This window comes from Coffea eugenioides, chromosome 1 (genome assembly GCF_003713205.1).
Source record: "Coffea eugenioides isolate CCC68of chromosome 1, Ceug_1.0, whole genome shotgun sequence".
NCBI lineage: Eukaryota > Viridiplantae > Streptophyta > Magnoliopsida > Gentianales > Rubiaceae > Coffea > Coffea eugenioides.
The window spans coordinates 41,569,133-41,596,617 of NC_040035.1; the positions used below are offsets into that span (position 1 = coordinate 41,569,133).

Genomic DNA, 27,485 nt, shown 5'->3' on the forward strand with positions numbered 1-27,485 from the left:
GGTCAATTTATTTCTGGCTTATCTAAGAAAGTGCAGAATTGGCAGAAAAGTTCTTGCTGCAAGGGAAGCTCAGTGAATTTCAACAACCAACTTAATATATCCCTTTTTTTTTTTCTTTTTTTTTTTTTTTTTTTTTCAAAGAAATGGTTGTGTATCAACCTGCATACATGATTTAGTTGACTGACAGGAATAAATAATCACTACAAGATTCATAATTCTTTGTTTTTGGTCAGTGAACCGTTTTATTTTACCAAAATGATAATTCAACTAACTGAAGCTTACATTTTTGGAGTAAAAAGTGTATGTTTTATTAATTGAATGATCAAAATTGTACATAAGTTGAGTGACTAAAAATTATATTTTTTTTCATCAATTGAGTAAAAATTTTGACAGAACAAAAAGTTTAAGAACCGAAATAAGAAAGGGATAATATCAGAAACCTCCCTTGAGGTTTCTTCTAATATCACTTGGTACCCCTAAAGTTTTAAAGTATCACTTATCTCCCCTACTAATTGTAAAAAAACTATATTAACTTTCACTTGATACATAATTCACATATCAAATAAATGGACCTAAAAAAGTTTTTAAAATAAAAGTCACTTTCTTCTCTTTCCCTTTTCTCCAACATTCTCTCTTACTTATATTTGGATGATTATGCAATTTTTTATTTGTAAATTATAATAAATTGAATTTTATATATCTTTTACTTTTTATTATTATGATAGAGTATGGTATGATTTGGTTGCTTATTTTGGAATGATTTTTATAATGATCGGTATAATTTAAATATTTGTGCAAGAATTGAGAAGATGTTGAAAAAAATATTAAATTCATAAATAATCGATTTTGAACATATACAGTTAAATTAGTCAAATGTATTTCTTTACAAATGCCTTTTTATTTTTTGAATATATATTTTTATGGACTATAACAGTATGATAGGGTAGTACTATTAGATTTTTTTTTTAGATGATAGTTTTCTTAAAGTAAACAAAGTGATTGAAAAGTATTTTTATTTAGCAAGTAGAAGGGCAGTTTAGAATTTTTAAAATTTTTGTTACACAAATAACAAAAATAGGGGAAATGAGTGATATTTTTAAAATTTTAAGGATACTAGGTGATATTAAGAGAAACCTGAGAGGAGGTTTCTGATATTATTCCAATAAGAAAACTGGTATTATAGTTTAGTGAATTTTTTTTTTTTCCGTTTGCTCTATTCTACCACAAAACTTTTCCCAAAAATCATCCATCCAATAAAAAAAATAAAATAAAATCAAACGCACTGAGTCGTTTGATCGTAACAAAACCCCCACAGCCCACCGCCCTTTTGTAGTTTGTGCCGGTCTAAGCTTTCCCGGTCCCAACTCCCGTGCGTTAACTCAATTCACTCCTGTCGTTTATTAAACGACTCCTCAGTCCTCAGAAAAGAGCTGAACTGCTGAAGTAAGAGATTTTGCAAAGTAGTACCGATGGAGGATGGGAAAAGGATGGTGACCGTCTCAGCTCTCCAGTTCTCCTGCACTGATGACGTCTCCACCAACGTTGCCACTGCTGAAAGGTCCCCACTTTTTTTTTTCATCTTGCAGCAACTTTCAGCATGAACCCATAAGAAATTTTTACCCGTTGATGATAATTTGGATCGGGATCAAGGAGTTTCTTGACATAAATAAAGATGTGAAAAGGGTTTTGGTGGCTTAGTGCAAATGATTGAGGTTTTTAAGTAAAAGGGTAATTGAGGTTTCGTTGAGTTTGATTGGCGAATTTGAAAAATCTGATCTTCTTGCCATTCATTTTTCGATATCCTTGCTGAATTTTCTTCCAGTAATGTGTTTGTCAGATCCCTTTAAGCTAAAAGATTGGAGCTTTATTGTTTGTTTGGAACTTCCAAGCACTGGATTAGATGTAGCTGAATTCTAGCACTAGCTGATAGTCAAGGAGTAGCTGTGAAACTTGAGGTTCTAAGATTGAATCTGGTGGATGTAAATGCCAATAATTGAAGCTTAGCCATCTTCTTTACCTTGGGTCACCCCCATCAAAATTTGGAAGAAGTAAAACGTGGCATAATCTTCAGAGGAATGAATTTCTGTGGCTCATTTGCAGCTAGAAACATAGAAAAGGATAGAAAACCTTAACGTGGGAGGCTTAAATTTCAAAGCATGGGGATTCTTTGGCTGCATGACTGTAAGGTTGTGTGAAATGTACACTTGGTTTACACTGGGTCCTGTGTATGGTCAGGGCATTATGAAGCAGGTTTGTCTATTTAGGCAAAATAATTACATGGCACGTGTGAGTGAAAGGATCCTCTTGGGCAGTTCTCGATTGGCAGACTGAGATATTCTTCTGTTATAATAAGTGAAATAGCTGTTCCTTATTAGAAAATTGAGGTCAAGATTAAACAGAAGCAGCTACTGAAAATGATTCAAACCAGTAAATCCAAAGACATGGCAATGCACTCTCACTTAGAGGATATTAGAAATCTGTGCTCAATGTTTACGGAATGCTCATTCATTTTGTCCACTAATCTAACGGAGGAAAGGGTTGATTTAGTCAGTATGCATGCATTAAGCATTTCTTTTGATGAAGAGTGGTTCCACTATTAGTGCCAAGATGCACTTGTACAGTCAATTTGGGCCTTTGCTCGACAATTGTATAGCTTACTACATATCAATGAAATTATCTACCGTTTCTGGAAAAAAAATATTAGAATAATGGTAGAAAAACATCTTTGGTTGTACTTTTGTGGTTTTGTATTAATAATCTGGAGCTAATCACCCAAGAGATGAAAACAACATGACTGTTGAACATTGCCTGCTTGTGTTTTTCATACCAACTGTTTTATTGAAAACCATGTTGCTAAAACAAAATTGGGCTTGCTAAGAATTTAACTTCATCATATGTAAGAACACTTTTGCTGAGATAATAACCTTGAGAACAAGAAAATTAAACCTTTATCAACTATTGATTTTTATCTCTGACTTGTTCCTATTTGCAGATTGGTTAGAGCAGCTTATCAGAAGGGTGCTAATATCATTCTCATACAGGTTAGTCCTCCTCATACATGGAATATACAGCTCCAAACAGAAGTCCTCCTAGTCATAATCAATCTTGAAATTCTTCCGCCATTTCATTTTTTTTTCATGTTTGTGACACTTGTGGCAAAAAATGACGTGTGCAATGGCAAAAATCTGGTACAACCAGTTACATTTCCTAACAGAGTTGGATGATGTAGTCATAGTATATCTTTTGTCGTGGATGCTACTTGTGTTTTATTTTCCTTTTGGATTTCCAGGAATTATTTGAGGGTTACTACTTTTGTCAAGCTCAAAGGGAGGATTTCTTTCAGCGAGCAAAGCCTTATAAGGGACATCCAACAATTCTAAGGTGAAAAATCTTCTTTTCTTCATTTTTTCCTCTTTGTACTCGTGTGGCTGATGGAGCAGCTTGTTTTAATAGAAATGATTTATTTGCTTCACATTCATTGACATTCCTTGAGCAATATTTTATGCATGGTGTGCTTCTCAGAATGCAGAAGCTCGCCAAAGAACTGGGAGTAGTGATACCAGTTAGTTTCTTTGAGGAGGCAAACAATGCCCATTACAATTCAGTAGCTGTAATTGATGCTGACGGAACAGATCTTGGGCTTTATAGAAAATCCCACATCCCTGACGGTCCAGGTGTGCGAGTGTGATAGTTGATTTAAATCTGATATGTGATGTTTTCATTTTGTTTATATCTGATAAGAAATTAAGTCTGATATGTGATGTTTCTTCTCCAGGGTACCAAGAAAAGTTTTACTTTAATCCAGGAGACACTGGTTTTAAGGTGATTTAGCTAGATTAGGTCTGAGCATATACTGCTTCTGTCAACACCAATCGTGATTTCTTTTTAATAACCTTAATGTTTTGATGATGGTGACAATGACCAGGTCTTCCAAACTAAATTTGCAAAAATTGGAGTTGGTAAGTCTTCCTTTTTCCTTGATTTCATATCATCCTGCAATCATTTCGAATGAGGTGTGCCCATAGGTTCCAGATTGATGTTTCCACTCATGGTCAAAATGCATAACAAATGATATAGAAGCTGTGTCTTCCAAAGCTCAAAATTACTGGTAGCAGTAGAAAGAATTGAAGGCTTAAACAAATGATTCAATCAGCTTCCAGAAGGAAATAGGAAATCTAAGTTTTCTGCTGCTTGTGCTTGACAGCAATTTGCTGGGATCAATGGTTTCCTGAGGCTGCACGAGCTATGGTTCTTCTAGGTGCAGAAATATTGTTGTACCCTACTGCTATTGGTTCTGAACCTCAAGATGAAGGCCTTGATTCTCGAGATCACTGGAAGAGAGTGATGCAAGGGCATGCTGGGGCCAATCTGGTGAGTTGCATATCCTGAAGGATGTTTTTAACCTTGGACTTTGTCTGGTTGATGCACACGTTTATATGTTGGATTAAAATGTTAGTGGGGACTTCCACAGTAATTGTTGCAGATGTTTTTTGTGTTCATAAGTTAGTGGTTCTGGTTATTTTGTCTTGAAGGAGTCGGACCTATATGCATGCACTGTATAACGCATAACAAACCACCATTTACTTCCTCTTGGTAGAACTCTTAAGTATCTTGGACTTCATTTGACCATACAATACACAATTAACCAAAATTGTCTTCTTTTAAATTTGCCCCCATTTTTGTACAATGAAAAGAAGTGTCATGGCATTTGGTCTGCTGTTGCCTGGTAGATTACATATAGGTGGGACATGATTTCAAATGCTTGTCTTCAGAATTGAGTCTGAGTCTATGGCTAAGGCACCAAAGCACTTCCACTACCTTAACACTATACAGGAGAATTTTGTATCCAAAAGTTTATCAGAGTTACTAGATACCTGTTTATCTTTAAAACTGAAGTATTGAAATGCTAATTCCAGGTTGTCCTGTTCCCTCCTTGCCTTGAGAAGCTCTAAATTTATCTCTCATGGGCTTCATTCATAAACGGAAACTCCTGTCTCCTACATGCACATTAGCTAAGCAGCAAATCCTTTAGGGTTTCTTGCAAGCACCACTCTGTGTGTCAAGAGTTTCCATATTTTGAGCTTGCCATCTTCTAATGCAACAATCCTGGTTGAAATTTTTCTTGTTGCTTGAAGCCCATGGCACTCAATAACACAGATCTCCTTCTGTTTCATATTCCTTTTCTAGGAATGTTTTGTCGTAGTTTTCCAAACAGTTTTAGAGTTTCTGTTTTCCAAGGAAAGATGGTTGTCTCTTCTTTCCAAGAGCTAAATGCTTTGCTAAAAGTTCACATGGATAATTTGACTCTTGTCCATCTAAAGCTGAAGAAACTTTGTTATGCAATAAGATTTCTATCTTTTGGCCCCTTCTGTTTAACTTGAAAGTTTTAAGAGTATAAGCTGATTCAGGGGGCCATGTAAAAAATTTTGCCCCTAGCTCTGCATATTACTTTCCAGGAAATATATTTTCAGGCTTCTCTTTGAGAACCTTGTCCCTTCCTACCAGTTCAAGAATGTCACCTTTTGTTTACAATTGTCATTTCTCGAGGGGCCATCAGAGTATTCATCCAAGTGTCAATCGAAGAGTTTCTCTACCTTTTATTCCAGTTCCAACATTGAAGTGAGCATCTAGCATAACTGATTCATGACTGGTCACTGAAATTTGTGATAAGACAGCCACTGAATGATAAGGACCCTTTCCATAAATCAAAGCAATACATGATGGTTGGACTATTGGCTATTTCAGGTGTTGGTTCATGAACAAAAAGCTGATGCTTTTGAACTTCAGGAATGTAAGATTTGTTAGTTTAGGAGGTTGCATAGAACTAAGTTTTTAATCTTGCATTCCTGATCATTTTGTGCCTCATTTGATATATGCTGGAATATACTTTTGTCCCTCACTGTAGAATTTTAATACCTTTGAGTACACAAATGTTTTAATTTGTCTAAATTGAGGCCTTGCTGACATATGTGGTAACATTCAGGTGCCTTTAATAGCTTCGAACCGCATCGGAAAAGAGATAATTCAGACAGAACATGGCAAAAGTGAAATCATATTCTATGGCAATTCCTTTATAGCTGGTATGTTATGTGCCAGTATAACTAGAATATTGCTGGCCTTTAAAAAGTTTCTTCATATTATCATCTGTGTGAGTAGGAGTTTGAGCATTGATGTTCTGATCAGGACCAACTGGAGAAATTGTTGCAAATGCTGATGACAAAGAGGAAGCTGTTCTTGTGGCAAAATTTGATCTGGATCAAATCAAATACAAGAGATATAGTTGGGGAGTGTTTCGCGATCGACGTCCAGATTTATACAAGGTGCTATTGACATTAGATGGCAGCAATCCACCTGTGTAATTTATGCTGTTACAATTTTTAGCTGAGACACTTGAAATCATGAGATGGTACTCAATTTTTTGATGAAAGAGGAGTTTGGTTTTTGTTTTGAGACTTGGGTATTTCTTTAGATAGAGAACCAATACGTAGGAGCTTAGCAAGAGTAGTAGAGTATTCAGTATTGGACTTCTTTAGAGATACAAGCATATCTTTTGCTACTTCCAAAAGCTACACCCTGCTCTATATACGTTAGTTGTATACACTACTGGCATCTAAAATATCTTGGTCTTAGTAAGCATCTAAGTCTGAGCCTCAGATCAAGGTTTCTGAGCACTGTCACTGTGTGAGTGGCTACGTGGAACATTTGTGTTAACAGTATAGGACTTACCACTTGAGGATCAAATTCTGGAAGATTGCATGTGTTAGATATTCAATGATTTTTTGGACCAGTTATTGGTGTTTTTTTTTGGTCATCAAAGTGATGTATCTGTACAAGGTGGTCCATGGTATCTTTTATGTAATAGTATATCTTGCAATCTGATTAACCATTAGCTTGTCTTTGGGTCCTCAGCTGACGTGAAGGCCAAATGTTGCCAAAATTTTCTAGTGCCCACCCAAACAAAAAAGGAGAATAAAAAAGCTAGTAGTATTTCGTTCACTTCATTTGTCTCTTCATCAATCTGCATTTGGCCCACAGCATCTGATTATCCTTTCCTGCTTAGACAGAGGATTTGACAAGGTTGTAATGCATTCCGAAATAAAGCTACTGTTCTACCCTTTTCTTGCATATGGATTAGTGTACCTGAGTTAAAGTGTAAACATAAGTCTCAGAACTTTTTCCTCAGGGATTATTGGGTCCAAGGGAGGAAAAAAGATGTGTCGATAAGCTTGGTGATGGCCCTCCAACTTGGTTGGAAATTATATCATGGATGGTTACGTTTTTCTCGATGTTTTTATTCTATATACATCACATCAAAAAAATTATAATATTTTTTTTTTCAAAAAATTATTCCACGGCAACTTGGAAGTACAGTGGCCTCAGATTTTTGTCAAGAAAGCAGCAAGCTGTTACAGCAGGCTCCCCGTTTTCAGGCCAAGAGACAGATGGCTTTTAGTGTTCAAAGACTTGGTTGATGTGTTGCCATGTGTGACATGAACAAAGACTTATTTGGTTGTCAACAAAATCCAATATGACCTCAGAAGAGCGTCTCCGTAGATGTACCTGTCAATATTTTTGCTTTACTACTTTTTTTATCCAGAAATAAGCTGAAAATAACTCTCAGAATCTATTCTCACCAAAATATCAATGGCCTCCGGGGCTTTGAACAGTTTCTATGTAGGTCTTGTTTCCAGTCAATGTTCTAGTGCTTTCTCTTTTCTAGTTGGTATAGTGGCTACCCATAATTGAAGTTGGCTGGAAAATAAGGGTATTATGCAGGCAATCTTGACTTCTATCAGCCCTCATGTTTTATTATGTTAGTTTGGTAGCATCAGGCATGGCATGACACAAAGCTTTGAGTTGGGAAACATTTATCATTTTTTATGTGTGTTTCAAGACCAAGTAGGGCTAGTGGGTAAGAATGCACTAATATTTCTACGCACAACGTCACAGTAAAAATGCACTAATATTTCAACACTGCTCCTGTTCATTTTCAGCTGCAAAAGTTTGAATAGCTGGGGTTGGATATAGGATGAAGTGTCTGTGATTTTCATTTTCCATCAGAAGAAAGGATACCGAGTTTTGGGCTGGCTTACGCCGTTTTTTTCATGCTTTTTGGCTTTTCTTCCTCTCTGTGGTGGATCCTAGAAAGGGAAATATGGAATTGGAAAAACAAATAATATCAAGAACTACTGTATCAAGAAAGGGGAGAAAAAAGAGAAATTCAAATTTTTGATATGAAGGAACTTGACTGCTGCAATAGTTTATTCACAAAGTGTATGGGAAGCAGGCTTCTGAATTCACGATTAAATATTTCCCCCTTTTTTTAGATATCAGCTTGCTTCTAGCACTTGATGTTTACATGTGGTTATAAAACTTAATCAGAGTACACTTATGATTACTGCTCAGGCACAACAAGCTCTTGAATTTGGCTATTAACACTCTTCTGATCAATCTTGATTAATTTTTTTCTTGTACGTTGAGTTGAGGAAGAGATGCAGGCAAGAAATCACGAATACATTTCCGATAGGAGTTAGAATAATCCAGGAGATATGGCAGAATGAAATACTGCAAAGAAATAAATGAGAAAATAAAGAAACAAAAATTGTCTGCTGGAAAATCTAAAGGTGAATTCACCATCTGCCTATATCAATATTCTATTTATTTCCAAATTAAGATCACAAAAACATGCCGCAAACTTGGAAGTTTTGGCTGCAGAAAGAATCAAACAAGACTGGGAGCTTCTCTACCTATTTTGTGAGCTATGTTGGTTATTGTTGGTCCTGATTAGAACATGCTTTCCAGCATCATTTCTTTCAATCTCTCTTCTGTCTGCAATATTCTAACGGTGCTCATGCTCATCATCGCTATCATCACCATCGTTTTCCAAATTTACATCCTCAGAATCATAATAATCCTCTTCATCTTCCTCATCCTCCTCACCCTCAAGAATTTCATCATCTGATTGAATAAGCTGCAACCTCAAACGTCCATCTTCTCTGCATGCATGCAGAAACTCTTGAGTCGGAAATCTAATCTCCTGAAGAATAAACCTGCCGTCTTGTCTATATGATCTAAAAGACACCCAAGGCCTTCCTGTCCTTCCTATACAAGAAATTGGTGGAGGAAATGACCCTTTAATTGTTCTTGACCTTTTTGATTCCTTAAAAAAGCATATTTTCTCCTCTGGGGGCTGGTGCTCCTGCTGAATGTCAAAACTAGTCTCATTTCCCAAATCCTCCACATCGTCAGAGCTTTCAAATCCAAGACCCTCCGTGCATAATGATAAACTCTCCGAATTCACGGAAGAAAAGCTGTTACTGTGCTTGTAATAATTCTCGTGGCTTGGCGTTGGACAATAGCTTGATGCGGGGCTTTTGCTGCTGTCATCCTCCTTGTCAAGTGGACTTTCAATCCTATTTTGTTGATATATATCTGCCAACAATGATGAAGAGGACAGCGATGACGGTGACGATGAGGATGAGCAAGAAGATGATTCAGCAGGGAGATCAAGAGAAGATGAAGAGGAAGAGGGGGACTCAACAGATTCAACAACTTCATTCTCCTTGAAATGTACTTCTCCAAAAATCTCTGCAAAAGAAGAATCTGGGATTGGGTTCATGGTTTTAATCTGTTTCCATGAAGGAAAGGGCTCAAGTAGAGTTGGACTTTCTGCTAATGGCCTGTCAAATATGTGTTGAAGGCTTCCACAGGCCGTAGCCATAGTTTGTACTTTCCACTGTCTTGTGGAAAAGATGGTTCGAGAAAGAAAACATGACAGGACTAAGCACAAAAAGAGTTATGCATCAGAGATAAAAAAAAAAGAGAGAGAGATAAGAGAGCAAACAGCAAAGCCTAAGAGGGAGACATGCACGGGAAGGGCATGGTTCTGCTGATAAAGTCAAGAGTGGAAAGTTGCCATTTATTTGGGGATGCTGGTTTCAGGGTGCCTCTAACTTAGGAGTGGAACAAGGATGGGTGGTTATCAAACTTTGGATGAATTTTGGTGGTCACAGTTTTTGTGTAGAAACTGTAAAGAAGTCACCAGTTGCCTTATCTTTCCTGCCAGATGATAACATTTGGCATATACCAACGTTTTATGCGTGCCAAATATCTGAAAGATTGTAACATAGCATCATTGAAAGTTACACAATATACGCATAGATATAGGAACTACTAGTATCTGCTAAAGGTGCATTAAGCACAATTTTGAAAGGTTAATTGCAGTTAAAAAAAAAAAAAAAACCTTTTGTTTCCTTCAAAAAAAAAACCCTTTTGTTTTAGTATTTTTGAATTATTCTAGCTTTTTTTTCATTTTCTTAATCGATATGCTATAATACAGTGAATTTAATTCTCAATTTAACCTTTACTCTTCTCATTCGTCATTGATGATCGTTTGTCTTCTCATTTAACACTTCTAAACCAACACATATCATATAGTGTTTTTGTTATGATTATTAAATAGTAAGGGCATAATATGATATTTCAATCAATTAATAAGGGCATAATGATAATAAGAAAAACTAAGATCCTAACGATGCTTACATTCAAAATACCAAGACTCATGGTACCTTTATAATGGTAATAAAGAGATTGATAGATAAATAATAGATGTTCTTGAATTCAACAAGGACTTGAATTCTATATGCACAGGCTAAATGGTACTCTTTTCTAGCATAAAAATCTTATCTTGGCCGAAATTGGAGTTCTTCTCCGTTCATAGGTTATCCATTGCTTCATCATTGATGATCTTTTGTCTTCTCATTTAACACTTCTAAACCAACACGCATCACATAGTGTTTTGTCATGATTATTACATAATAAGGGCAATATATGATACTTCAATCAATTAATAAGGACATAACGAGGATAAGGAAAACTAAGACCCTAATGATGTTTACATTCAAAACACCAACACTCATGGTATCTTTATAATGGTAATAAAGAGATAGATAGATAGATAAATAATAGATATTCTTGAATTCTACATGCAAAGGCAAAATGGTACTCTTTTCTGGCATAAAAATCTTATCTTAGCCGAAATTGGAGTTCTTCTCCGTTCATAGGTAATCCATTTGCTTGCGTGTGAAGGTTAAAGAATTCGTCATTTGCATCTACTTAGTACACATATTGGGAGTGCGAATGGAAGGTTTAAAAAGCAGTTAGCAAACCACTGAAGACGATGAATGATATTTGCAAAGAGGGCTGTGCTATAAATGGGATCACAAGCTCAGCAACTTTATTGCAACTCCTAATCTGTACTGGCACTGCAGAATGCTTTACAGAGCATACTGATGTGATCTGTTAAAACCCCAAAACCACAACGAACACTTCTTAGCATATCAGCAACTCCCACCTCCCAAGTTTTCCCTATCAGGATGGATGTTAGTACTGAGTCATGAAAGGCTTCATCAAGTCAATTTTTCTTGATGTGATCCTCGACTGTTTGAACCTGTTTTGTGAGCTAAATTTTGATGGTCACTACAGTTTACTTTACATCATAGATGGATTGTCGTCCCAAAAAAGAAAATATAACGACCGACACCATTAGTTTCAATTACCATCAGATCCCAGTAATATTCCCATCTAGTAGATTCAAGAAATGGAGTATTTGAACTTTATGTGCATTAGGCTTCTCGAAGTTCCATCTCTACCCAAAATGACAAACGAAAAGTATGCTATATTGGCTTTAGTGTTGCCTATCCTTGGCTTTGATGAATCCAAGTCTATAGCACCGGTGCCTAAAGAATATTCCATATTGGTCAACAACTACTGGCCACCCTGCTGGATCTTTCAGATCTCTGGGCTGTCTAAAGAATCCAAGGATGAGGATTGCTACTGAGGCAGCTAGTGAGAATCTAAAATCCACAGGATATTTTGCTTTTCCAGTGTTATTGGCTTGAAAATTTACCACCATCAGATAGTAGTGGTGCAAACAACATCCATATCTTTGATGTGGTCCTGGTGCATCAAAAGATGCATGCACTACAACCAGCATCCACAAGAAAATGATATGAGAATTTGCCTTTGAAATCTTAAGGGAAAACTGCGGACTAGGCTCCAGAAGAAGCACCATCATCCATCTCATGCTGACATCCGTGGATGCCAACTGAAACCAAACACATGAAAATCATTTTCTTGATGTTCAGGATAGAAGCTATTAAGAAGTGTACGCTTGGAAGTGAAACTGCTGTCGCAAACCACTGAGTAGCACTACATGGTAATTCACAATTTTTCACATATCAAAGTATCAAACTGAACGCAGAACTGTTTCATCATGAAGTCAGTTCTGCTAAGTTATTGGGCATCATTAACGCCAGGCTTCAATTCTCTCTGTCAGGGAGTTTATACGGCTCAAATTGCTGATTCCTTTGCTCTTATTCTGAACTCCAATAGCTAGAGCCACCATATGCTGCTCCTCTGTTCTCTTAGTACAGTTCATCTGAATGGAATCACTGGACTGGCCAGTTCTGCTTTCTGGGATGCTCTCTTTGATGTCATTCCTTGGACCACTTGCTAGATTGGTTGCTGTATAGGGACCAATGGGAGTTCCACTAGACACACTTTCATCAGAACATTCTTCAGGAGAAGTTGAAGAACTGACATACTCCTCAACGCTAATGTTATCTACTTGCTGACACTCAGAAGCACTATCTGGCTCAGGTTCTCCAGCCACAAACAAAGGTTCGGGCTCTTCATTTGACTCAGTAGCATCCTCCACACAAACCTCTGGACTCTGATGTCCATTCTCATCATAGGGTTCACGGTGGAACATGGAAGCTTGTTCTACAACCGAATCTTCTCTGTCTCTTAAGGTCTTCTCAATAAGAGTCTTGAGGAAATTCATTACTTGGACTGCATACATTAATGCAGTCAATGGATCAGCCATCTGCAGAAGGAAAAAGAATTAAAAAGAATCAACTCAGTTAAAAAGGAACAAAGGATAATGTTAAGAATAAATTCAAGAAGAGCAAAAGTATGATTAGCGAAACTCACCATATAGATAAGGTCACCATAAATATGTTAACATTCGGACAGGTTTTGCTTTTTTCCTTTTTCTTTTTGGGAGGTACAGTGGAGTTGGAACAGTTACAAATGCCCATTATAACTCCCTACTGTCACTTCAGAGATGCATAATTTCAAGTATGATGCTGCTGTCAAAATTCTTATGGCTGGGCCAGAATGAGATAGTAATGCACACATAGAGATGATAGAAATGGTCTAAAATTATCATTCCTTCTCTTAAAAGTATCTTTAAGTTGGTCTCACTAAGTTTTTCCCTTTTAAGCTTAACAAATTTCCTGGAAGTGGTATATTGTCATAGCATCTGACATTTGTGTGTGAAGAATTCTGCCTTGGAAGCTTAGTTCCCCAATGGACAAAAACTAAGATTTGATTCTTATACCTTTTCTTTAAGTAGAACAAAGTATGTTTTCAGGTATGCAGTGGAGAAAAGTGAATCATTAACTTAATACAAATCACAATAACCAAAAGGAAGCAAAGTTGATTTAATAAAAAAAAAAAAGTTAAATTAGATGCTCATCCTAATGCCATCAAAATTTACAGCATTATAAAAGATAAGTAGCTGCAAGAACATTACCTGCGTCATATTGGGCGCAAATACCATGGCAATGTTGCGTGAGTTCATCTTGTTTAGATGTTCCAATTGAACGACATCTGCCATCAAGTTGATTGCCCAATCCAGTAGAGCAGCTTCAGATGAGGGTAGAAGCCTCACCAGTGCTGCACAATCCTCCATTGTTTGGCATTGCATAATCTGTTCAGGTGAAATAGGGTCTAATACACCGCTAGGGAGTTCTCTGAACCAAGCCTGCAGGATCATGTGAAAATTAAGTCAACCCTAAAACTTGCAGTGACTACTAGTCAATGGGGTTAGCAAAATAAAATGCCTACTGAGCAAAGAGTAACTGTTGCAAACTCAAAAGCAAGTACAACTAATCAGAATTTTTCCAAACACAGATCTTTTTCCAAAGCATATAGTCAATCCATTTTTATGCAACTGTTTAAGATATTTGGACTGGCCCAAGAAGATGAATTTCTTCTTGCTTCTGCTCCAAAGACACTTGAGAGAGAGAGAGAGAGAGAGAGATCTTTCAGGAATGAATATAATCATCAAACCCAGATATAAAGAAGACAAAAGAAAATTTGAAACAATCTTCGTACTCTATTAAAAAACAGAAGCAGATTACAAGTAGAATTCATTTGGTAGAGATTTATAATCTAGATTTCATATCTAATGCTTAATCATGAAAGTCCACATATTCACCTAATTACATTCTGCATAACCAACAATCTCCATCCTATGTAGTCAATTAATGCCCAAAACTGAGCCCAAAAAGATGATTAATTGATACTACCTAAGATGTTGAACTTCCATCTTAGCGCAGAATTTCATTGTTGGTCAATAAGCTAATGGGACTCTGGGTGGTCTTTATCATTCAGTTACTGACAATAATCATCAGTATGGTGATGAATTACAAAGAAGTTATACTTCAGTTTATCATAAAAGGCATGAGCTGACACTAGGGTACAGAATAATCGAATTAACACATTACAACTTTCAAGGTTGGATGTGCTATATCAAGGAGCTTATTGCATAATGCGAGTATCAAAACACTGTGTCAAAATTCTGTATATAAGATTTCATACAGCAAAACACAATCACAGGGAAATGAACATATTTACTTAAGAATACATGTATAGCAAAGGCCAATAGAATCAGTAATTCCATTAAATGTATGATACACTAAATGGAGAAGTACTTAACAAGCTAGAATTCCCCAAATTTATTCACAAAAAATGAGAGGTAATTCAGATGGGCTTCATTTCCAGAATACAAACAAGAACAATAAGCGGGAACCTTTATTACAACGAAAAGGCCAGCAAAGGTTTGTAATTGTTTATTAGCATATAGGGAAAAAAAAAATAGAAGAAGTAATATATACCAGGTTGTCAGGTTAGTTCAACTTTTAACTGCTTGATAACACTTAGGATAGATATCAATGGCTCAAGCACTCTGTCAGTCTCAATACTGTATGATCTAGGTTATGCCTTTAACAAGATATGTATCATTATAAACACGAATGATCTTAACATAAACCATCCATATCTACTAACTTGTAATATAAATATGCACTCCCATTAATATTGTCCAACAGAAGAAGCAAAGTTATAACTAAAAAAGGATATGGCAGTTATATCTACTCATATTTTGAGGTCAGGATGATTGCAAAATATCCCTCTAATAAAGTTAAACAGCCATTGGAGAAACTGAAAAAACGGAGGTAAATATACATATAAAAATTTCATTAATGTACATTCATCCTAGCTTTCCCATTAATGCCATCATGAACAAGACATTATTAAATAACAGAATACCAAATGCATTTGAGGTGCACCTTGATTAGGCCAGCCAAACAGTGAACATCAATGCCTTCCGGAACAGTTCCCCCGTTTAGTTGGTCCCTCACATACTCTTCCTGGCTATTTTCTGCATTTATTCTGAAAATGCCTTCTGCCTGCATAAGTTGAAAAGTTAAACTTCAAAGCTTGTGAATTTTATTAAAGGGTAGGTTGTGGAGAGTTTACTAGCCATACAGAGAAATGTATTTCATGAATGAAACAGAAGATCCTAACAAAAAGTCTTCACCTGTAGGCCACCTTGAGCATACAAACGTCCTTGCATAAGTAAAAGGATTGTTGGAATACTGTTCCCTCTGGAGTCAAATGATAACTGCATGGATTCTGTGGAAACTCCAAAAACAGTGGCACTGTTGGTTCAAGTTCAAAAAGTCACTAACAGTGAGGACACACTCATGCTAAGAAAATGATTAACACTTAAAATGGATTCTCAAAGATGTAAACTACACATTGATACATCACAAATATGTAGGAATGAAAATAAAGATGTTAACTTCTGGACACCCCAAGGAACCAAGTCCAGATTATATTCTGCTTGGTGCATGATTAAAGAGATTTACAACTGATATAAAGATAAGCAAACAGCATACTATAAAATAGCTCTAAATTCTATCCATGAATACATGAGTTACCGGTGGATAACACACATTGCATTACAAACTTGTCATACATAAACGCAAGATCAAACCAGCCAAGGCAGGCATCCAGACATGGGAAGTTTCTGAAAATGCATATGCTCATATATACCAGATATGCAGCTCTTAATAGAAACATAAACACCTTTATCTCAAGAACCCACTTTTCCACTGAAGCTATCTCCCTCTCCCTACCTCTTCCTCTCTTCCCCCTTGTATTTGGTATTTGCCAAAATTGAGATTGGGCAAGTACCAGAAGTCATTTGCAAACTAAAGCAGATCCAACTTTTCAAAATATCAACTAGTATCTTCTCACCTGTTTCTAGAAAATTAGGTCAATCTTCAAAAAGAGAGTTCACCAAAGAAAAGGGTCTCCAGTTAACCTTCACATAATGGGCTTATCCCATGCCAATCCTGCTTGCCATTAAAAAGAAACAAATGAAGGACACCTTGATCTGAAAGATCCAAATATGCAGGTGCCCCATCTTGGTCCAAGCAAGGTTGTAAGGTCCAGAAAACAGTAGTGTCCCAGGGGAATGAGATAATGCACATTCTGGCCAATGAATATCAGTTTATAGACAACACTTTCCTAATGCACATAACAAGGGAGTTATTTGGTAGCTCACAGACAAGACGAGGAAGGATATACAAACTACTTTTGTGCATTATCACTTGCAACAAAAGAAAGGTTCGAGACATCTACCAAATTACTTGATACACAATTGGAGGTTGACGTATAACTCATATTGAATGGACAAGAACAGAGAACAGCAGAAAGCAAAATTAAATGCTCCCTTAGCAGATACAGATTTGTTTTAGAGGATAACAAAAGCACAAATGAACAAGTAGATTCATGCACTGATTCAAAGTGGAGGAACATATTGTATCTCATCACAAAAAGAAGATGGATAAATGCAGTTTTGACAGGAAATCATTTTTTGGTTACAGCAAAAGATGAGTTCTCTCAGAAAGTAAATTGGTACAAACACAGTAGAATAAGCATATAGATTAGTAGAAGCCAGGGTTTAAGCCTAACTCCAGCTTATCTTCTTTTTCAAGATAAGGAAACTCTGGTCATATTTCTGGAAACATCTTTTCCAGTTACAGTTTGAGAAGAAACTCAATGCAGGAAAACTAATCAATCCTGTCTTTTAATATCTCAGAGGTAAAGTATAGCAAGTCCACACCTTCCCATATACCTTAACCCACATTAAAATTGAGAAATAAATTACTGAAGTATCATAAAAGGTGTTCAACCAACGAATTTTTACTTATAAAGCTCTACTCGCATATAAGTTTCAGTCCCTAGACCATTTGACTGAAGCTAGATCTCAATTTGGAAGAACCAGTACTCCAACTTTTGTGTCATATATCTAATGTGCCAAATGAACTGATAGAATCATAAGCAAAACGTACAGCCAGTTAAACAGCAGCAAGGAAAACCTAAATTTACAGAATTGCGTTCAAGAAAAACCATCAAGCTAGTAAACGTTCAATAAAAGAATCAGCTACACAAGTGCTCATTGATACAAAAATTATTTTGTCCAATTCCAAAATTTCCTATTAAACACAACTAACAATTCACCAACAAAAAAGACTCACAAGTTCAAGACCCTGAACCCAAAATGCACACGTACACGAACAAACAGCACAAATTACAAATGGAGAATTCCAAAATCCAAGAAAAAGAAAATTCGTCCACATTTCAGGATAGATAAATAACCAGAAGGAAGAAAAGAAAGAAAGAAAGAAAGAAAGAAAGAATGTACCTAGCACTAGGAGCCCTTCTGGGGACTTCAGGCTCAAACTCAACAGGCAAACCCAAGAAGCCATTAAACCTATCAAAGGTGACATGTGCAACATGGCGGACATTAGTAGGCCACCCAATCTCCATCCCTCCTGCAGCACCTCCGCCTCTATTACCAAGCTCTTCTCTTCCACCACCGCCAGTAGTAGTCTTGCAAGCCATCCAAAAACTTTTCCTAATCAATGTCACCAGAAAAGCTAGTAAAGACAGCTGATGATCCCTTGTCTCCTTGTTCTCTTTTTCTTTCACTTCTCCTCCTTCTTCTTCACTTTCCCCCTCACTACCGGTAATTCTAGCAATAATTTCTTCTTCCTCTTCTTCTCTTCTTCTCAGAAAAGACTGAAACAATGTCCCATTGTCGGTTGGGGTGGAAATTGAAGGAGAAGAAGAGGAGGAAGACGAGTGGAGTACCTCTGTCATGGCTGGCCTTTTCAGCAGAACTAAAAAATGGGTTTTTTTTTTCTCCAAAAAAAAAATCAACAAAGCAAGAATCTCGTCTTTTTCTTGAGAATTAAAATATGGGTTCTTGAAGATTTGGTAAAGGGTCTAAAAAAATGGAAGAAATGGGGTGGAAAGATTCAATCTTGATGTAAAATGTCAATATGGTGGTGGACTGGTGGTTATAGTTTGAGGGAGGCAACGAATGGGATGCATGAATAATACGAAGAAAAATGGAATACTGCGAGAGATTCGTATAAAGGGGTAGCAGTTATACACGAGTTAGATTGAAGGAATGGTAAGGAGGGAGGAGAGATGGGACGTGAGAATCATGAACCGCTGACTGATGACTAATTTTTCCCATTTTTTATTAGTATACGTTTCTTTCTTGTGTTGTTGGCTCTGTTCTGGCTTGCTCTTGAATGATGGAAGCGTTGAAGAAATCAGATATGTGCTCGAGGAGAGAGAAGAGGAAATGGAGAGTGAGGAGGGGAATGCCATAAAGTTAGCATAACAAAATTACTATCTATATATATTATACTGCTCCTATATATAAATCTAGGACATAGTAGTGTATTGTGTATGTGTGAGTCTGCAAGTGTTTAGTGTGTGAAATTGGGTTTTGGGGAGATTCACTTCAGAAGGTGATATCGCGAAGATGTGTTCTTGCTTTGGATCCCAATATCTCATCAGACATCTGAGCTGCTCGTCAGGGGTCTTTTTGGCGTTATTGTTACTCTGGCTTAATATTCTTTTTGGTATCTTGGTGTGTCCAGTAATATTATGCCACATCAGAAATATATAGATCAGTTTTTGTCATTTGGGGTCAAAGTTGATGTCATTAATTTTTCTTCTTTCAACTTTCAATTCATTGAATTCAGTTTTAATCCCTTGAGAAAAAGCATTCCAGAGTTCATTTATTCTCTGTTTTTCTTCTTCATTTTCAAGCATCCATTTGTAATTTCTTCTTCATTTATTCTCTGTTTTTTTTCTTGTTTGGACAGCAATTTTTCAAAGAGAAATTGATACGTTTTCTGTGAACACATTTCTCAATCACCTTTTTATCTCACATATATCAAATCGTTGCAATAATTTTTCTATAAAAAGAATCCAAAAAAATGCAATCCAAACAAGGATATTCTTCGAGCAATAATGCAACAGTAATATGTTGCTCAAGTTTTGGGATCAAAAGATAGGGTGATAGCAATTGATGGTTCATTCATATCAAGGGTCCCAAATGAGAGCAATCAATGAATCATGCTATGCCATATATATATATATATATCTAGCAAGATGACTGCTTATCTGCTTGAAGATATGGTTATATCCCTCTTTTCTTACAATTTAGAGGATCAATTTGCAATATCTAATATTACATTTTATCTCAAGATAAAGTTTTAAACGCATGAATCAAATAAATCCACTGTCTAACTCTAACTCATCAGTGTTTTGACCCTTAACTCCACAATCACCAAAACTCATTGCCCTTTTCCTGAAATTTGGTTTTTATCCTTGTAATGATCCTTGAAGGAAAATAATAATAACAAATGACCCTTATTGTACAGCAATTTTTGCCCTGGTACCTTGCTGGATTCATCTACAACTACCCTCGCACCAGCTTCATTACTTGTTAGTTCTGACCCTGCCATGATTTACTTGACACAAAATTTTGTCGGATTTAAAAGTGTAGTTAATTATTGCATGTGCTTGCTCAAATTCAAGCAGGACAACAGAAAATTTATTTACTACTAGTCTAATAAATGTGTCATAACAACCTTCACCTTGATTGGAGACCAACTTAACTTATTAATCTCAATGATTTTGGTCAAGAATCAATCATATCATGCAACCATCAAAACGCCAGTCATTTCTCACTTCTGATCGATATACCAAGTCTAGGAAACTTCTTGGATTGATAATCATGTTTGGTAAATTACCCTTACTTACGCTTAATCTTTACTCAATGGAAAACATACTACTATATGTCAAAGCAAAATGCGCAATAAGTTTTACCAAGTGCATTTTACAAGTCTTTGCTGGTGTCTGTTCTAATTGTTATTCACATCTAATGCCAAAGATAGTGAATTTGTAACATATACTCCTCTGATCGTGGTAGATTTGTGCCAATTCCGGTTACCATGAAAAGGGATTTTGGGCATCATTTCTTCATTCTTTTATGAACTTGGTAGATGGAAATTATGCCCATTCAAAATACATTGCTGAGTGAAAATAGATGTATGTGGTAATAGACATAAATGTAGTTGAGCCTACTTGAGTATCATATTGAATCTATAATTAACTTGCCAAGCCAGATTCATCTTTACTCAAAATTAAGACGACTTAAAGGAGGATGGAGCTCTCTAATCATTACGTTTTTCTCACTTTGGGTGCTCCCTAGTCTCATTATATATTTAGGTAGTGGATTGAGTACCTTAAAAAGGGACATCATAAGCTTTTCCTCTTGAACTTCCAAGATGTAAAATGCTGCCCCTCTAAGTTTTTTTTTTTTTTTAATTAAAGGTGAAGATTTCTCAAGTAGTTTTCCAAATTATAGAATTTATAATGACTGCCCTTCTTGGCTAAATTATCCAACAAAAATATGTATGCCAATTTAAAAATCTCCTTGCATATAATACTCCCACCATCCCATTTTGATAGTTTTGTTTTTTTTTTCACATAATTTAAGAAAAATTAGTTAACTTTGTTGGAAGAGTAAATCTAACATACTATTTTTTTTTAATACCCTTATGCTAATATTAGGAGTATGACTAATCATTATACCTTTATTTTAATTATAATAATAATACTAAATAGAAAATTGCACTATTCAAGGCATGAATCAGAGCAATTATTGAATAAGGTGAATTACACTCACTGACAGTAAAAGTACATTAAATAAAGGTATTTTAGATAAATTAAAAGTTAATTAGTATATTTTTCAACAGAAATGGATGAAAAATAAAAACAAGAATATCAAATGAAACAGAGAGAATATAATACAATGAGGGAAACATAATCAAGGTGTAGCAATGCATGGGAGATTTTTGGAATTATGTCAAATTTCACGGGCGATCAATGTAATTAACCCAAAATAATTTTGAACAAAAAATTTTAAAAAAAATATGAAGTAGAAGTAGTGGACAAAGCTTACAACATGATTACATCCATCAAAAAGTTTATATTATATATCTTGCAGCGACGGTGTTGTGCTGTACTAGCCCAGAAGACACGTGAAGCCGAAGAAGCAAAACACATGTAATCCACGTGTCATATGCCCTCTAGCTTCCTCTTCATAGTTTCTCTTTTGCCTTTTTTTTTTTAAATTCTCAAGTACAATTTCTGCTATATTTATTCTTGATGATTCTTTTGCTTCCTAGTACTGATTAGAGATTCATTTGCACCTCAGGCGTTAATTTAAGGAAATCAAGAAGTGCAATTATGGCTGGTACTCCTGATCAAGAAGCTGATCAAATGGCTGCAGCTGCTATAGATGATGACTTGACTTATGATCAATTAGGTGATGGAGAGATAGAGCAAGAACTTGATTCTGATTTTCTTCTTAATCCTGATATTCCCACCTCTTCTAAACAACTAAAGGTATGAAATTTGCTGACCCTTTATGTTTTTTTATAACTTTCATGCTTTGTAAGCTCTAATTTCTGTGTTGCTTTTGTCTTTGCTTATGTCCCAAAAGGAGAAAAAAAAAATGTACTATATAGCTTTGTTATGTATTGAAGAACAAAGCTATGTACCATGGCTTAAATCTTAACTTGTCACCTTGACTTGGCTACAATTAAGTGCCACCTTTTTTGTAATTATGTGCTATTCTGATTCTAAGGTTGAGGCCCAAAACGTGGAGGTTCTTAATTTTAGGATTCCGACTTCAAAAATTAGCCAAAACATGTTGCCAAGATCAAGAATCAGTTGAGAACTAACCCAAAAGATGTATATGTTGCAGAAATAACACAAAAGTAATTATGATTTTCCTAAAATTCACAGGTGTTTGAGTTGTTCTTGTATTGGTTGACTTCATTTACTACTACATTGAACTTGCTGGCAATTTGCAGAATGAAAAACCTGATGCAGAAAGGAAAGAAAACAAGCATGGGATGCCTGATAACCTCAAGTCCACCCTTCTATTTTCAGGGGTGGTGATTGCTGTGGTTGGAGCTATACTTGCTTAAGAAGATTAAAGAGGCATAAATTTCTCTCCTTCTGAAGTTTTTTGAAGTCACATCTGCTGTTGCATTTTCACGCTCACCCAAGTCTGGAATGTCAAGCCATCAACTTCTAGCTTTCTTTCAATAGACTAAGCTGTAAGGAATCATTTTGGGTTGCACGTTCAAATCAACAAATTGTACATTGATCTCAAGCTTTCCCCCTTGACAAAAATGAAATTAATATCACTGCACTGTAATTTCCTTTACTTCAGGCTTCATCCCTTCATTTTGAGGGAAGAAAAAAGTCTGCCAAGAGACCCAGAGCCTTCTAAACTTTCAATTTGCCTTCATCTTCCTATCCTAAAAGATCCACCATCTACGTCCTTCCGTTTCTAAAATTTTCAGGCCTAATATTTAACATTCCTCTGCAAAGGGTACAGGGCACAACTTGAAGCCCAGCATTTTCCTGTAAATGCAGTGGATACATACAACGAATACCATAAATTTGCTTCATAAACCTGGGTTTCGGATGTTGTACAGGGTCTCCAACCATAAAGCAGCAGTAGGAGAAAGGAGGGAACAGATCACCAATCAGAACATATCAAATCAAAAATCATTTGCATGTATCAGCGTGTGCTTCCTCCTCCTCTAAAAGAGCTGTAGTTTACTAGAATTAACATGGATAAAATCGTCACAAAGTAGCAGACAAGTTATTATATCTCAGCTTCACATTGTATATCCACCATTTAGTGTAAAAGTACTCGTTACAAGGGGGAAGAGAAGAGGTAACACATCAAAGATTAGTCTGCATTATTTCCTCTTAGCCATAGCTTTGTGTAAATTTGCCTTAGTCATGCACTTCTTCTGCTTTCTTGTCTTTTGACAACAAGTACCAACCCCCAGCACCAAGAAGAGTCACCGCTCCAGCAACAACTGCATAGTTTCTATACTTGTCAGTTGACACACCAGGTGTTGAGGAGCTCTGAGCACTAGGTTTAGCATCAGCAACAGATCCTGAACCCCCTGAGCCTGTTGCTGTCTCTTCTGCTTTTGGTCCCTGTTAGAAATTAGCCACGAAGTTTTAAGAAGTGAAATCATGAAGCTCATAACAGCAGAAAGTAAACACAGTATGAACACATTTAAATCTCGCCTCAATTGGTTATCATATCACCACATATCATATCACCACATAGGATAACACGTTGATGAGAATGAATTACAAATATGCAAACTAAAATGTTATGCTAGAGAATATGCAACATACTAAAAGTCCAAACAAATTCTGGCTAGAACACACCAAAGCAGCAAATATTCAATCACCAAGATGATTATCATGTCGCAAATTAATCTGACGATTCCTTTCCCTAGTGTCAAAGTAACTGAGAATTTTCTTTCCACTCTGCAGAATATTTTGAATTAAAAGTGTATAAACTGAACCACTAATAGTTCACAAACACCAAGGTAAAATCATAGCCATTTTTTTGTGTACCTTGCGTGCAAGCTTCTCCAACTTCTCTTGCTCAATTTTCTGCAGAGCAAACAAACAAATTCAGCAGTTAAAGAATTTGATCTACACAAAGGAAATCGAAATGAACAATCAAGTCAACATAGAGAAGCAGAAATTCATGTATAATAATTATAACTACATCATAAATAGTTCTGAATTCATACATTTATCCTCCGTTACGGCTCTGAGGAAATTAGTTTCCTAACCTTAGGAGTAGAAGAATGAGTAAAAGGAGAAAAGACCAAGTAATAAGATCAATTTTCAAGTGCCATCAAGAGAGAGCTAGACATAAATATCTTTTTTTTCAATCTGAAATCCTTTGTGCGGTAGGGTGACCAATCAACATCGAACAGGAAAAGGGACAGAGTCAAGACAGCAAACTTAAGTTTCTAGAAATGCACAGTAAACCCTAGACTAGCACTAAGAAGCCCAACAAATGGAACGCCTACCTGTGATCATGTCTATTAAACACATTAAACATGCTTTATCCACATAAGAGCCATTCTTAGACTAGACATCCAACAGAATTCAACACTGTTTGAAGATTCATGACCTAGTTTAGACTTGAGAATCACACAACAAACACTAGAATATGACTTGGTGCTTGCCAGGTGCATAACTGAGGGATCTGGAGTTGTTAGATTTTACTCAAAATAAGAACCATCGAAACATGAAGCCTTTTGAGGAGTATCAATACCATCAAATGTCAGAGTACTCAATATACCCAACCCCAAGCATTTGAGAACCAGAATATGCGATCTTCCTATAAAGATTTAGTCAAGCATACGAGAAAAAACATAAAAAACAACTTACAACTCCTGCAGGAAACATAAGCATTCAGAATTTTGACATTTCCGACTAATCATTTGCTTTAGGTACCAAAGCCGATAATATACAATAATGCACATGTATGATCCTTTCTGTGTATGGATACAGTTCTAGACACAGAACAAGAAACAGATACAAACTGTCTAGCAGCTCAGATAACTATGCCGAAAATAGAACACAATCAGGAAATGCCAAAAAGGATACAGCACCTTCATAAAAATATGCAACTAAAAATCAAAACTGAATGCGTAAGTAAATTGCAACCCAGCAGCAACATCCAAAAGATCAATCAGGAAAAAGAAACCCAATATCCCAAATAAACAACAGTACTTATTAACCTTGATGTAGACATTTTCTGCAGCTTTTTCCTCCTCACTGAGAACTTTGCCACTGCTAGAGAACCTGCGAGAAACATATCTCATTGCCATCCTACTCGCCATTGTGAGCTGCCTTGATAAGAATTCCCTGTCAAAAACGTAGATAATTACAAAATCTTCCACTGACTACACTAACCTACTGCTTTAGCAAACTAAACCGAAATCTAAACATATAATCAAGAAAATGAATCGATCCCATCATAGATTCACAACAAAAATTAAACAATCCAAAATTTTTTGCCAATGAATTTTAAACGAAAAAACATGTATAACAATAATAATTAAAAATCCTTAAAAAAAACCCAACAAAAGAGAATATTAGTAATGTAGAGACAAAACCCACAAGCCAGAATCCACAAAATGTAGAACTTCATACAATCAAAATAAATTCATCTGATTTCGAACCGCTTCAACTAATAATGCAGGATATGCATGCGAAAAAAAAATCAGAAAAATACTCGAAATTAAATAAATATATGAAAAAAAATCAAGAGGTTGGGTGCTTACCAAGAAATTCGGATTGAGAGAAAATTGTGAGAGTAGCTGAATAGAGTTCTGCGTGGGTTTTTGTTATAGATTGGGAAGAAAATACGTCAGCAGACTAGAAAGTTGTACTAGCGGATTAGTAGTAGTTTTTTAATAAGAAGCACAATACCTCCGGCTCAAGAAAGGAATTGATTTTGTGGACCGGTCCAACACCATTCTGGGCTTAGAACATACAAAGCCCACAAACAGCATTTTCGTTTTCTACACAAGTTTTCAGTATTAAGAACTACTAATATTAAATTATCTTGGGAAAATATATTTTGGATAATTTGTAGTGCTATATTTTTTGGATTAACTTTTTATGCCCTAACATTGTGGTAAATTTTTTACACTAATAGTTATGAATACATGCCACGTATACATGATTTGACTTTTAAATTTAAATTAATGTTATGTAACATGGTTTAAACATGCTAGTGTAAAAAAATTGTATACTAGCAGTATACAAAAAAATTAATCATATTTTTTAGTGTATCTTGCTAGATTATTAATATTGGTGTAACCTAAACGAGGATAATCAAATTGAAGAAGTTCAATGTACAAAGGCCTGGTTTTAGTGTTCTTGAGTAGCTCATAATTATTTATGTGGGAATTTTAGCATTAAAAAAATGGATATTCATCAAACTAAAATCAATGTACAAAGGTCTGGTTTTAGTGTTCTTAAGGAGCTCATAATTATTTATGTGCGAATTTTAGCATTAAAAAAATGGATGTTCATCAAACTAAAATCATCTAGTACACCATGAATACCTTAGATTTATTTGCACATAAGTTTCAAAATTTGTTACTATATCTCATTGGGCATGAATTTAACCTTTTCTTAAAAAATTTTAAGATCTCTAATTTTTAGAATTTCAACTTTAGTCTGAACAAGAATTTAACCTTAAAAGTTGATGTAAAAGTTGTTAAGCATCAAAATTTGTTTGCTATTTACTTTGATTGGTTCACGAATTAATTTAAAACATATTCTTGTCCTATGATATTGTTAAATATCATGCTTTTTGTTTTTCAAATGGTGCAATCAATTGAATTCTTGTGAATTCATATTAGCACTCCCAAGTTTAGTAGCAACAAATTCCTTCACTTTTCAAATTACAAAAATATGTTCCATTTGGATTAATATTTTTTGAATTTTCTATACAAAAATTATATGGTAGCGATTTTGTCATTTAATGTATGTAGGGTAAAAAGATAAGCGTTATTATCACTTTGCCCCCCTTTAATTATATCATTATTATCAATTTACCGCCTAATGTTATCTTTTAGTTACTTCACCATATAGGTAATTCAACTCAGCACGTTAATAAAATTTTGACAAAAATACTCTTTTATTTTATAGCATTACTACATTATTATTATCACTTTATCCCTTTAAATTATAGTAATATAATCGCTTTATTCTCTTCTAGATATTTTACCCTATCGCTAATATAAAAAGTATGTTAAAAAATGTTTAAATGCATTTACCTTTTTTATATATAATTAAAAATAAAAAGTTGGAATAATTATTCTTTCTTTTTTCCACTCTAAGATTCAAAAAACATAAAAATAAAAGGGTTTTCTCAAATTTCTTCTTTCACACTTATTAATACTTGGAAAAGAAAAGGAGATAGGACAGAAGGAAATGGAAAATTAGATTTTGCAAAAAAAGGGAAAAATAAGGAAGAATCTAATATTATCGTATTACTTTAATATTCTCTAAATTAGAATTGAAATTGGGTAATAAACAGAAAAATAAAATAATTTTAA

The 27,485-nt window shown here is 35.4% G+C and overlaps 4 protein-coding genes across 4 annotated transcripts; 1 reads left to right on the plus strand and 3 right to left on the minus strand.

Annotated features, from left to right (window-relative positions):
* Positions 1 to 1,313: 1,313 nt before the first annotated feature.
* LOC113779192 (N-carbamoylputrescine amidase) lies at positions 1,314 to 6,996 on the plus strand. Its single transcript, XM_027324695.1, has 9 exons — positions 1,314 to 1,558; positions 2,993 to 3,041; positions 3,290 to 3,381; positions 3,523 to 3,674; positions 3,776 to 3,822; positions 3,926 to 3,959; positions 4,205 to 4,371; positions 5,984 to 6,080; positions 6,184 to 6,996. Exons 1-9 carry the CDS (start codon positions 1,470 to 1,472, stop codon positions 6,357 to 6,359), a joined length of 903 nt encoding a protein of 300 aa, XP_027180496.1. The 5' UTR covers positions 1,314 to 1,469; the 3' UTR covers positions 6,360 to 6,996.
* Positions 6,997 to 8,496: 1,500 nt separating this feature from the next.
* LOC113762098 (protein FANTASTIC FOUR 1-like) lies at positions 8,497 to 9,981 on the minus strand. The gene has a single exon (XM_027305373.1). It carries the CDS (start codon positions 9,719 to 9,721, stop codon positions 8,840 to 8,842), a length of 882 nt encoding a protein of 293 aa, XP_027161174.1. The 5' UTR covers positions 9,722 to 9,981; the 3' UTR covers positions 8,497 to 8,839.
* A 2,031-nt stretch (positions 9,982 to 12,012) lies between these two features.
* On the minus strand, positions 12,013 to 19,002 carry LOC113759259 (rho GTPase-activating protein 5-like). Its single transcript, XM_027301829.1, has 5 exons — positions 17,843 to 19,002; positions 15,668 to 15,788; positions 15,417 to 15,536; positions 13,598 to 13,828; positions 12,013 to 12,886 (listed from the first exon to the last, which is right to left on the minus strand). Exons 1-5 carry the CDS (start codon positions 18,298 to 18,300, stop codon positions 12,308 to 12,310), a joined length of 1,509 nt encoding a protein of 502 aa, XP_027157630.1. The 5' UTR covers positions 18,301 to 19,002; the 3' UTR covers positions 12,013 to 12,307.
* A 4,058-nt stretch (positions 19,003 to 23,060) lies between these two features.
* On the minus strand, positions 23,061 to 25,801 carry LOC113781526 (uncharacterized protein At2g27730, mitochondrial). Its single transcript, XM_027327480.1, has 4 exons — positions 25,698 to 25,801; positions 25,152 to 25,278; positions 23,968 to 24,006; positions 23,061 to 23,535 (listed from the first exon to the last, which is right to left on the minus strand). Exons 2-4 carry the CDS (start codon positions 25,251 to 25,253, stop codon positions 23,326 to 23,328), a joined length of 351 nt encoding a protein of 116 aa, XP_027183281.1. The 5' UTR covers positions 25,254 to 25,278; positions 25,698 to 25,801; the 3' UTR covers positions 23,061 to 23,325.
* Positions 25,802 to 27,485: the final 1,684 nt, after the last annotated feature.